Genomic DNA, 12,876 nt, shown 5'->3' with positions numbered 1-12,876 from the left:
GTTCCTACCGTACGTCGGCCGTTGCCGCAAACAGCGGAGTCATGTAAACGCTGGCTGCCTTGTAGAAATTTGAAACTACCCGCCGATCCTATAGATAAAAAGAAAGGCGGGGGAGGGGGTGGCGAAATGGAGGGGAGGAGAAATGAACTTCAGTGTTGCCAGGCGCATTTTAAAATATCGTCTCGCCAGTTTCTATTTTACAACTTGCAATGTTAGCGCGATTTTTGCGTCATTTATCAGGTTTGGGTGCCCTTCGTAGTTTGCGTGGTTCAGACAAGAGGCATTGGCATAAAGCTTTTGTCAGCGTCCATTCTCTTTTTCTTTCCGATTTGCTAGGCTGGCCTCATTTAAAATTACAAGGAGAACTTTCACAATGTAGCTGCTACTAGAGAAATCATAAGCCCGTTGCCAATCCCCCCCCCCCCCCCCCCGTTGCTTTTTTTTTTTTTTTCTCTTCTTTATAATTCTTTATAATTGTGAAATGCAGGCCACGTACGATTGGGGCAGCGTGTTTGCGTTGCATTTGATATCCTGTGGCCAAAGTGGCCACACGCATTAACCTAAGGCCCTAGAGTTATGCAAGCTTAGTTTTCCTTTACATTTTAAGATCTAGCTCTAATTCAAGAGCAGCTGTTTAGGAGCTTCGGCTGCTTTACAAATAGTTAATATGGAGCAACTGTGAGGCAACTGAGGTGGTGAAAAGGGGGTGAGGGATCTTGGTCTACTGAGTATTTGTACACAGAGAGGCTCAGACATGATATTCTTCGTGCCATAGGTAGCACAAGGGCCACAAGCCATTCGTACCTAACCTTGCAGTCGCATTCCACATTGCATATCCCAATTTAACTGGATGTTCCACATTCACAGTTATGTTTCCAAAGGCAAGCCTTAATTTCCTTTGTACATATTGTTTCCTATGTGTGCAATTTGCTGCAGAACTACTCCGCACCCGTCCTGGCCGAGATTCGATTCTGCCTTAACCAGGAGCTGGAGCCCATCGATTGCAATGCGAAGCACTCCGGCTGTGGTCAAGGCGACGTCTACTACTTGGCCTTTGACAAAGATGGCGCCACTGCACGGACATCACCACTTTCATGGCTGCTGCACTGCAGCTGGATGTTTGCAATCAGTGTCATACCAATGCCACTGTACCGGTTACACTGAATTCAATCAAAGCTGTGCACAGTGCAAGCAGGATATGCTGTATATGGCTGCATCGTTCAGAAATATTCGAGGGCCTTTCATAGTAATTATGGCCCATGCACCCAAAGCAGTTTCTCCGAAACATCTAGAGCAGTCCTTTGCAAGGCGCAATACACCGACTTGTAGAGCGTACATGCTACACACCGTAGCACTTTCTAGCAGTGGACCTTTGCAACCATTTACATGCCATTTCTTTTGCCTTCAAGCATGAAGTGCATATTTGGTGACCGAGGTATTGCGATAACCCTGGTGAGTGAGGGAGAGGTTGCTGTGTGAGCCCCTGTGTTTCACTACTATCTTCCTCGATTTTCTTTTTTTTTGCACCTGTAGGCAACAGGATATTTCGAGTTTTGGCTTACAAGAGATTACAGTTAGTAATGATGAGAGTCGTCTCACCTCAAGCCTACACAGTAGGGGATATAGGTGAAATACTGCATGTAGGCTTTTCCACACGATTAAGTTGCCCTACACAGAACGGCCGACCTCCCACCCATTGCACCCTTGAATCGATTATAGGCTAGCAAACCACGAGGAGGTAGTAAGCGAGAGATGGTGGCAAGAACAGTGGCACCAGCTCATGCGCTCCAGCTTCATTTCCACCTCTACGGCGACGTCCACCCATCTTGTGTGGGGAAGCAAACTTGCAGAATTTAACATATACCATATGGCAATGGGCGCGAGCACAGGAACCAAAAGGTGTCTGGTGTTTTGTTAATGAAGGTTTTCCTACTGTGCTGCACTGATCAGCCAACAGATCTGACTTATCTCACACTACAATTCTCAAACGCAAGAAGAGTCGAGCAGTGGAAAGGTTGAAAGGCTTAAAAGCACTAGAAGTGGCATCACACCACAGATGTGAAAACTTCAGCTATCTGCACAAGCTCTGCTGCCAGAGCATAGTGTCATCTGATAACTTCCAAGCCATGACATATATATCAAGGACGTTCATTTCTGAACATCCACAGCCAAACCGCAGAACTTCGCACCATTTTCTAGAACTTGCCGTAACTTGCAGCTGCGATTAAAAGCCAGACCACATATTGTGCAGAAGAATGTTTGTTGCATATACACGGTAATACCATTTAGATTGTGTATAAGGACAAATCCCTTGTATGGTGTTGTGCATATTCCATGCTTTCATGACTGCTTCGACGTCTATGCAGGTAGTAGTGTATTGCTGTTAACAGATTCCAAGTAGTTTTTGATAAAGCATTGTGTCATCCTTTGGCTCATTTCTTTGAGCAAGGTAGCAAGCACCACTGTCCACACAACTATTATGGTGTCATTACTGAACTGCAGCGAGGATACAATGCTTGGCAGGCCTTCGAAAGAGGAATCTATTGTTAAGTTTTAATTTTATTTTAATTGTTTCTATATTTTCCTTTTACCACATGATTTATACTTACACACATTTTGTGCTTGTTTCAATTTACTATTTTAATTTCGACTATAAAGCTACTTGTTCCTTATACAATTCAATGAATTTTTATGTATCATGTACTGAAGTGTCGCACAACTTTTTGTTGCAGCCCCAGATATAAAAGTTTCGTCTTGTGCACTTTTACAGTGATGAGCAAGAGTATGCACTTTATGCACTTTGCAGATTTTTATACTGCACCGGGTGTACTCGCATGACCTATCAAATGTTTAATGTATTTCGATTACGTACTTGAGTGTTGACATGTGCCGGTGTGCCAGAATTTTATGTCGGAATATTCTCTAATGTATTAAACATGCTTTTCATTTTATTTATTTATGATCCAGTGAAAAGAGGATAAATAAATGGGGTAATATATTCAAAGTGTTCCATGTTCCTGCTTTTCATTTCTGTAATGGTTGAGACGCACTATGCTCTCACTTGCATGCTCACTTTTAGAGAAAGTAAGCTCGCATGAACTGTGACATGGCACTCGTGCAACGCTCCTTGCTTACGACGAGACAATTGTTTTCTTTTCATGTGGTGAGGCGAAATGCATTAATTCTTTGCCTACAACAAACATCAAACTTTAGGCTTAGAAAAAGAATTTTATTCAATGTACAGGGAATCAAATATACCACTGCACTTCAAAGAAAAACAAACAGGTCTGGTAATTGTGTACGCTGTGGACCAGAGAATGTGCCCTGCACAATACTTAGTAATTCCACCAGAAATAATGCAATATTTTTCTTTTTGGGGAGGGAGAACAATGAATCAAATTACCTTGTTAGACACTTTGGCTTGAGCAAATTGCACTGATTACTTAGTAAATATCAACAAACAATTGTTTAAAAATTTCATGACACTCGTTAGATGCTAAAACAGTATAGCGAAGAAAAACATTCGACAATATTTAGAGCCGCAGGTAAATCACAAGATGCTTAACGTGACTTCATGCCACTGGCTTACAATTATTTAAGAAAGGATACAAGGTGTGGCAACATGGATACATAAAGCTGGCAATTAAAGCAAACAGTATGTTTCTTGTGATGTAAAAACACACCCCTCCGCTTCTCACTGGGCTGTACGAGCTGTTTGCATAAAGAAATGACTGAAAATAAGACTCTAAACCCTGGTAAAATAGTGCGCTTGTGCTGTTTCTTGTAAATGGACAATAAACAATCCGGAATTTCAAACATTGCAAGCGACTAGAATGCACAGTCAAGATATGCACAGTACTGTACCATATTGCACTGTATTTGGCATAAAAACAAAGGGCAGGAAAATATGAGAAGGAGAAAAGGGCAGATATGCAACTGATATAGTTATTCAGACCACAGTGCTTGGGTGACGCAGACAAGGAAGAACAATAAGGATGTAATGCCCGTCCTTGTCGTTTTTCTTTATCCGCGTCACCTAAGCACTACGGTCCCAAAAACTGTATAAAACCAACTAGTCCAAAAGCCTAATCCTAGACACTGCAACTGATGTTGCTATTGTCCAGAAAATCTTAGATTTTAATTGCATCAGCAGCAAACGTTCACCGAGTGAATAGCCCCCCCCCCACGCCCCCTCCTTTATTTTTTTCAAGTTTACTAAGAAATTTTCCCAGCACATTTTCACCATATATTCACGAATATTTTATGTATTAGGATAAATTTTGAGTTTGGTTTTAGCAGCATATTCACAAATAGAGCAGGAACACTGAATTGCAGCTCTTCCTGTGCATTTCGTTTCACTCAATTCAAAATGGAATGTACTAAATCTAGCCATCATTTGTACTCTGTAAAATCTTATTCGAAAAATTTTGAACTGAAGAAAAACAAAGGAACATTGCATTTAATGCAGTGTCCAAACATGACAAGAAAAAAAAAATACTGTTAGAATTCTAGCGTGCACTACAGCCTGCAATGGTTTTTTTTTACAGCAACCTATAAAGATAGCGGTAGGCGTACTGCAACTATTTTGGAAATGTGGCCTACCCTATCCAAAGTTGACAAGTCAAATAAAATGAACTGGCAACAACTTTCCAAGGGTTAGTAAATGTTGTAAAATCTTGACACAGTGCCTAATTTGCAACTCCCCTGAGCAACGGGAAAGTCGGATACCATCAGCATAAGTTCTGGCGCAAACAATTCCAATATTACTCCAGTGCTTTATAAAACACCTCATTTGAATTCCAGACTTTGTAGCTAAGCGAACAAGTATCATGGGACACTTTTTTTTTTACATGAAAACTAGTCATTGCACATTAGCAAGTCATGTTCCAACTTCTGCATTAATCTGCCCTTCGAATACACGCAAAAGATCACTCTGAGCTTCTTGCCGTAAGGCTTGTGCCTTAGACTGAAGGAATGCATGCCCGACATTCTGTCCTGCATGCAGTAGGAATTAGGTGTGCATATTTTGGACGACTGCACAATTTTGCTTTCCATACCACAGCCCAGCGATAGCGCCACTTCATAAAGCTAACTGTCATCCTAGAAGGCACAGTGGAATTCAGCGCTGGAGCAGAAAGTCATGAACAAGTTTCCTGGCAGAGGGTGTGCCAGAAAACAAAAATATGCATACATGTTCAACATATGGCACTCTGCGCTAATAACATACGACTGCAGCTACAATTGACGTGCACCGAGCAGGCGGCCGTGCATACAAAAATGTCACACACTTGCACACGGACATCTCAATCACATCACTATGTACAAAAAGAGGAATGACGGAGCAACTCTTGACAGTCATTCCTAGATGCAATGCCCGGTCGGAAACCCCTTTTTTTTGGGGGGAGGGAAGGCAGATAGCCCCAAAGAACACACAACACAGCTGCCGTACTATAGATGTGGGTGACGCACAAGTTGAATCACATTTGCGAAGTATAACTGCACACAGATGTGGCGGGTAAATCCTTCTGCCACTAGCAAGAATCTTTGGTAGGACTCGTAATGCAGGACACAAAAAGTAGACTACTGGCAGGTCAAAAGCTGATCGGTCAGCCTAAGCTCAACTTGTCCAGCAGCTTAGCAGCATTTATGCGAGCTGTAGCTGACATCTCGCACTACTAAATAAGCTTCACGTGACTCCAGTTTAGTTGTAGAATTCTTTTTATGTTCATGACTTCAGCGTAACCAGTCTTAATGCCACAAAATCCAGCTAGGTAAAATAGCTAGAATAATGTCCGAGGCACATCTTGCCAGAATGTAACAAAAAGTATGTTTGAGGCACGTTAACTGCAGAAGGTGTTAGTTGGTTCACGAGTTCTCTAGGGATTTGCTGTGTGAATGTAAGGAATGGAACAGTGCACAAGAAGGACTCGCAAAAATAGTGTAAGCACAGTTCTATTTATTGTAACCATATATAGTTATTATATAGTAAAGAAAGGGACGGTCTCATGTACCGTCCCTTTCTTCACAGTGACACAGTAATTCCCCACCACAAACTGAAGAAAAGTTGTAGTAAAGGTTGTGTGTAACAGCCATTTTATAACTGCAATAACATCAGGCTCATTATTTTGTTGCCACATAACTTTCCCAAGCTTACAGTCAATAAAAATTTTGTGCAAACTGCTGAACAAGCTGGGATGCAGACATTCTGGCATAATTAAGTCAAAGAACATTACAGTTTGGAGGAGCCAACTGCAGAAATTGTCTCCGTGAAGCCTATGGTGTGCCAACCTGCAGCTTTCACTTGCCAGTAGCCTACTACAAAATACAGAATTGTATAACACCACAGAATTGCTACGGAAAGGAGATGTAAAGTCTCAAGGAAAGTACCTTCACTCCTGACTGTGGCCTCGCACAAACGAAGCGCACTACCCTGCTGAACATGTACTGAGAAAATAAAGCAAAACAATTGGGGATGTGTGAATATTTGAAACTTTCGAATAATGAATTGAACATTGTCAAATTTGATTCAGTCTTTGAATTGCCATTTGTTAGTACAAATATTTTTCTAATGGTTTTTTGATATTTCAGACTGTCAAATGAGGGCAATCAAACAAAATAGGAGCAAAAAGTGCAGCAAATTTCATCTCGCCGGCAGTAGTAAACATAAAACATGAGAAGTTGGTAGTAAAGCACACTGTACGTCGCCCAGGTAGTTGGACTTCTTGGTTCAACAGATATCATTTGCACTCGATGTCGAGTCCCGAGTGTGCAAACAAGCTGCTTATTTTTCATAATTTGCAATGTAATGAAAGAAGCTTCCCAATGTTGTAAATATACTAGGATGTGAACATCGTCTTATAATAATAATAATGGCTGTTCATTATTGAAAAGCTATTTGTAAAGTATTGCATATTCAATTCACTTCTGGCACTGTTCGATTCAAATTCGATACGGTCTCAAAAATAAATATTCGCACACCCCTAGAAACAATAGCTCATTACTCAAAAACTGACTTTGGTGCCCAGCTTATTAAAAAACACAAAAAAGAGTGACGCTAAGCTGTGAAAGCAACGAGCCCTATACCTACATATCGACACAATGGTCCTCATCGAACTCGCATGAAGACATCAAGCTCATTTCATCGAAATGAGAGCTCACAAAACACGAGCCTTGGGCAAAGTATAAAATAATGCAGATGTATTCAAGGCTGACAAGCTGTATGACTTAGCTATATGCAGTTCTAAAAGAATGCATGTACACTAAGTAAAAACTAGAAAAAAGAATGAAGCAAATGAAGACATTGACTTGGCTTTGGCTGTGAACAAGGGTGGCCAGTTCCAATTTCTGTATTTGGGCTTTTCGTCGTGTTGTTCTTTTTTGGGCTATCGCACATTTTTTCACAGACGGCCTTTCTGTTACCGGAAGTGGTTTTTCTACTTTACACACACTCTCACTTTGACTGCTCTTCTACTGCATAATTTCCAGGAGCCACAAAATGGTAACTCTTACTGGCAGAAAGAAGAGCAGCTTAAAAGGTATTCACTACTCAGAGAAAAGCAGAGCTTCAATCAACAATGGCAATCAGTTTTTGACCACTTTTGGGCATAGCTGGATTTTTAGAAAGTTGTTGGTGTGAAACTGCCTACTCATTTGCAGGTGTAATTTGGCCAATCTACACCTCCTATTCAGGTTAGTTTTTTACACTGTAAACCAAACAATGTCACTGCATTGGTGTGCACAAATGCCAAATAATGCCATGAACAAGAACTTTTGCGCAAATGACTCTTCTGCAAGCCTGATTATAATTGCCTAAGAGACTTTTTACGCCACCACAATGTACTGAATGTCATATTTGAGAATGGTAACTTTTACTGGCAGAAAGAAGAGCAGTTTAAAAGCTACTTACTCAGAGAAAAGCAGAGTTTCAATCAACAATGGCAATCAGTTTTTGATCACTTTTGGGAGGAGCATATAGGTGGATCCTTAGAAAGTTGTTCCCTTCCTTCAGGATGCAGTCAATCAGTCCATGGCCAAATATCTAGGCGTCATACATATTCCTCTCTAAGGGAACTAGTGAACAGGCTTTACCCGGTATTATGAACTTCATATTTAAATAAGGCCAATCATGCCCAAATTAGCGTGCCTCCTCAGATTCCACCCTTGCACACTTATCAAGGTTTATAAGAACAAAAAAAACATTTGTAAAACCGAGGCAATACTAGCCTAGGTAGACTCGATTAAAAAGCACTGAAGATTAATGTTGCTGGGTTTAGTGGCAACAGGCACATCACAGGTAAAACCTATTGCATTTTCACTTTTGGTATTCTTCTGCACTCAGAAACAAAATGAATCAACAAATGCAAGCAGCACTGATAGATGACACCAGAACACAGATAAAATAAATCAAGACCTCTGGCACAGATTATATACTAGTGCCTACTGTTTCAACAGGCAGCAAAATATGGCAACACTTAATGTAATCAGTAACAGTAATCATCATGCACTAGGAAGAAAATGTCAAAAGAGCAGGTGTAAAAAGAGTTTACAACAAATGCAAAGGAACAAGCAACAGAACATGGATAAAATGTAACAACAGCAATAAGACTTATATACAAAAAAAAAACTGAAAGCAATATCTTTGGGCATCTAAAACAGCAACCAGAGCTATTGTGACACAGGGTACAGTCAATACTGTTTGTCACAATGAACTGGAGGTTGCACTTAGACAATGACTCGCAAAAAACAGATGACCTAGCCAAAAACAATGCAAAAGCCATAAGCCATCTAGGTGCTGCAGAATTACATAGCAAAATTCATATCACCCTGGATTACAGAAGTGTGCTACAAATAACCTGCAACAGACCTCGCAGTGTAAACAGAAAAAGATTTCGCGTGGACATCGCAATGCTCGAAGCACGTTGGATATTAAAAAGTGCTGCATAAAGTCAACAAAACAAATTAACATACAAACATTTCTCTTCGGGCTTTCTTCAGTAAAAGTCAATAAGACAATACCTACCTTGAAAGTGCTTCGCAATATGACACGTGTTTGAAAACATCCTTGAAGCGAGAAATAAAATGTACATAATTCAGAACAATGCAAGAGGGCAGCTGGTTCTAAAAGATTGCATCCAAGGACATTCAAAGAGCTGCGTGGGCTGGCTAAGTATAACACCACAGATGAACTTCACGGTCAATGACATTATAAAAAGAAATCCAATGAGCCAAAAAAACTTCTAACAAAAACCTGGAGCTGTGCAGCTTCTTCACCTCTCTGTAAAGTCCACAACAATATCCCTTTATTTCCTTGCCCACCAACAACATTTATGTCACATAGAGGGAGCACAGAGGAGATCATCTGGGCAACCTTTACAAACATATACATACAACAGGCACAATTAGCATTCAAAATGCCAACTGTAGATGATTCAGAGCAGCTGCCGTGAAAAAAGATGGCAGTGTTGTGATCTGAAGTTTGCAATAATGTTGAATGGCCCTTCGAAGCAGCTTGAAAAAGTTAAGTAATTGACATCGCGAGTGTGCCAATAACAAAAGAAAGACAGGTGTGTTGTTTGGCTTGTCTGCATCAAAATTTCGCAGAGCAATAGACCTGCGCCAAGCAGAGTGCCAAGCCCAAAACCGTCAAAGCTACACGGTACGGTTGTTAATCGTAACTAAAGGTTTCATACTAAAGCCCTTCTTCCAAGATCCAGAGATAATGCGTTGGAGAATGCTAGGCCACTTTGTTCACAAATATTTCTCCTTCTGACAGACAATTTTAACTCCATGGGATGCAGGACAGCACAAGCTCTCAACTAGAGTAGTCACTGAAATCAAGGATTTGAACATCTCACCTGGCCTAGGTAAAAATCAGTCAAAAAAGAAAAAGTGGTGATGCCAACCACTGGAGACAACAGACATTCACTGTGAATCAGGCTCTGAGACACATGCCAGTGCATCTGTGCTTACATTTTCTGTGTGGCTAGCTCATCTTTTTCGTGTTTTTGAATGCGAAGTAGTAATTGTGTATCAACAGTACTTGTAAGCGATTTCTGCAATGAATAGTTTCTTGACAAAGACGTCTCCGCTTCAATTTCGCAGTGTACACATTGAAAGTATGTGTCCAGCTATGAAACCACCGCTAGGTAATAGAAGATGGTCATTAGTTAAGTACAGTGACTACTGCAGTAGAGGGAGTGCACTGCTCTGTGTTTAGTGGGGCCAAGGAGCAGCACCAGGCTGCTCTGTGTATAAATACAAAGGAAAGCGCATACATTAAGGTCTTTGGTTTCTTCAGAAATACAAATTCAAGTCACACTACCTGAACAAGGTATGAAAAACATCTCTTAAGATCTTAAGAAATTAAGAAAACACCAGCACTTCGAAGAACCATGCAAGTGGTCTGTGGGTACTTAGGGCTCGGTAATACCTCACATACGGCTGGCATGTGTTCTTTTTTTCTTTCTTTTTTTTTTTTTTCTTTTTGCACAAGCGACCTGGGACACTGTAGACCTAGGACAACTCATTGGCCAGTTCAAGCATACACAGCTTGCACATCTGCTGTCCCAACCAAATGTCACCAACCAAAATATTACAATGATGGAAGGCTATAACAAACGGTATCAACTGTATGTTACTAAGAGTGTGTCTCTCTAGTCTTGTTAATTAAAATTGGCTGATTTATTTAACTCACCTAATCACAAAGGTGTTAACCAGAAAGTTTACGACAATGATGAACACTCAAGTCAACTGCTCCTGGCGAGACACTTTTGCCCAGTTTTTTCAAGGCATTAAATGTAAGCCTTTTAAACAAAGTAAAAACCAACTACCAATGCTTCTGCACTCTGAATACAGCCCATTTCCTGGTCTAAAACAAGAACTGCATAAAAGTTAGCTCATGAAAAATAGCCGATTTGGGTTTTTATAAATGTGGTGGACTGAGAAGCTGGTTAATCAGTCATATTATTTAGGTGCAAGGGAAAATGTCAAGACAGGAGAGACAGTTCATAGCAGCATGCAGCCGATTTCATTTGTGTACCCATCCACCCATCATTACTTTTCGTCTAACTCTTGCTAACGTTCAGTTGGGACAGCAGGTATATGAAAGGTCTCCTCGATTTGCCTCGGCCAGCTGTTCTCGGGTTGAAAGCAGTGAAGTTTAGGGCTCAGCAAACTGGGAATGTCACCTGCTTTCAATGCAAGGAGCTTTCATTGTCCAGCTAAACAACAGTATCCTTTCAAGTCTCTCTGTAGGGCCGCACACAGTTGCCACTGTCCAGTAAGAACCTGCTGCAAGGTCATAAGTTTGCTGCAGAGTTGTTCTTAATTTTCAAGCAACAATGCAATGTGTTTGTCTGGGTCTGAAATGAGCTACAGAATTTGAACTAACAGCTGGTGCCTTTTCTTAAATTTGACTATTTTGACAAGCCTCTATAGGTTACCTGTAAACTCTGAAAATACACCTTGCCATCACATATTCCTTTCTCAATTTTTTTTTTTTTTTAGATCAAAGAATTTGGCCCTCTTGAGGTCATAAAATGTAGGCAGCTGTGTAAAGTGCTTGTGACTTATTTGTTAGGCCAAGCAAATGGCACTAGAATGCACAATCTGGTCGGACAAGTGCATTCAGTTATGTACGAAAAAAAATGTTCCCTTATTCGATTAAGGTATCTTGAATTGTGCTTTTCAAATGTGATTAAGCCAGCTGCTTATATTTGAGTTGTTTTTAAACTGTAAAGGACTAACAACAATCAGTACAGAGGAAAGTAAGAAAAACAGCAGGCTATCAGGTGAATGACTTTGGCTGTCAAATGAATGCAGCCTTGGAACTTATTTGCAGGCCTGCACAGACCTCAATTCCTGCAGGAGCCCTACCACTAAGAACCACAGCACAGCTGGAGCAGGCAAATCTGAGAGAGAGAGAGAGAGAGAGAGAGAGAGAGAGAGAGAGAGAGCTTTTACATACAGGTACTAGACATGCCACTCTTCATAAAAATCACTAGACGAACTAGGAAAGCTCTGCCTCACAGTCGAGCCACCTTTTCCCCCCCGAGATGTTGTGCCACCTGGTGACCTCGGAGCGGGGCAAATTGGAAAGAGACTTTTCGTACCGGAAGAGAGATGACCAGAGGAGAAGACCCACAACGTATTCGCCGGGTGCTATCTGTGCACAGTGGAGACAGAGCTGCTTCTAAGACAGAGCTGGTGGTCTCGGACGTCGCCCCAGCCCCCATTACCCTTTGGTGGTTTCAGGTTACGCTGTATGCCTTGCTTGACCTGCACACAATGTAAATGCACAATGCAAATAATAGAAAGTCAAAACACGTTATAACGAATTCGCATCTGACATGAAAATGCTTTTATTATATCCTATATTCGTTATAAGCATACACGGTGATATGGACAAAAATTAAAATTCATGAATTGTAGATTTAGTTCGTATTATGTCATTCGTTATATTAATCCTCAGCATGTCGAGGTTCTCCTGTAATAATTCGAAAGTCCAAGCTTAGGAGTGTCGGCTAGAGGGTCAGCTGGTGATATAATACATACAGTATGTTGCCTTTGTCAACAGGCACAGGTCCACGCATAGCATAAAAGGCTCGAAGCTTATTTCCTCAAATTACATGATAACTGTTTAGATGGCCACAAAGGCAAGGGAACATCACATAGGTTAGCACACAGCTGCTTCAAATGTATGTCAGGCTCAAAACCACCAGATGACTAGCCTACATGGGTGCTAGACTGCACAAAGGCTTGCTAGTGCAAAATGGGGATCACTCCGACCGGAGGCGCTAGCAATTTGCCAACAAGCAGAACCTCGATATAATGAACATGGATATGCAGTCACACACACAAAAGATATGTTGATATTCA

The 12,876-nt window shown here is 41.0% G+C and overlaps 2 protein-coding genes across 2 annotated transcripts in view; one reads left to right on the top strand and one right to left on the bottom strand.

Moving 5' to 3' along the window:
- LOC126533234 (ribonuclease Oy-like) overlaps positions 1-3,007 on the top strand; it is a 38,032-nt gene extending 35,025 nt beyond the window's left edge. The window contains exon 9 of the mRNA XM_050180509.3: positions 937-3,007. Coding sequence (XP_050036466.1) covers positions 937-1,164 — 228 coding nt within the window. The 3' untranslated portion in view covers positions 1,165-3,007. The remainder of the gene's footprint in view (positions 1-936) is intronic.
- A 201-nt stretch (positions 3,008-3,208) lies between these two features.
- LOC126533229 (alpha-1,6-mannosyl-glycoprotein 2-beta-N-acetylglucosaminyltransferase-like) overlaps positions 3,209-12,876 on the bottom strand; it is a 38,613-nt gene continuing 28,945 nt past the window's right edge. Inside the window, exon 11 of the mRNA XM_050180505.3 lies at positions 3,209-12,276. Coding sequence (XP_050036462.1) covers positions 12,160-12,276 — 117 coding nt within the window. The 3' untranslated portion in view covers positions 3,209-12,159. The remainder of the gene's footprint in view (positions 12,277-12,876) is intronic.

Source organism: Dermacentor andersoni, chromosome 7, assembly GCF_023375885.2.
Source record: "Dermacentor andersoni chromosome 7, qqDerAnde1_hic_scaffold, whole genome shotgun sequence".
In the NCBI taxonomy this organism is placed as follows: domain Eukaryota; kingdom Metazoa; phylum Arthropoda; class Arachnida; order Ixodida; family Ixodidae; genus Dermacentor; species Dermacentor andersoni.
Note: the sequence above shows the minus strand (reverse complement) of the source record. Positions and strands in the feature narration are given on the sequence as shown.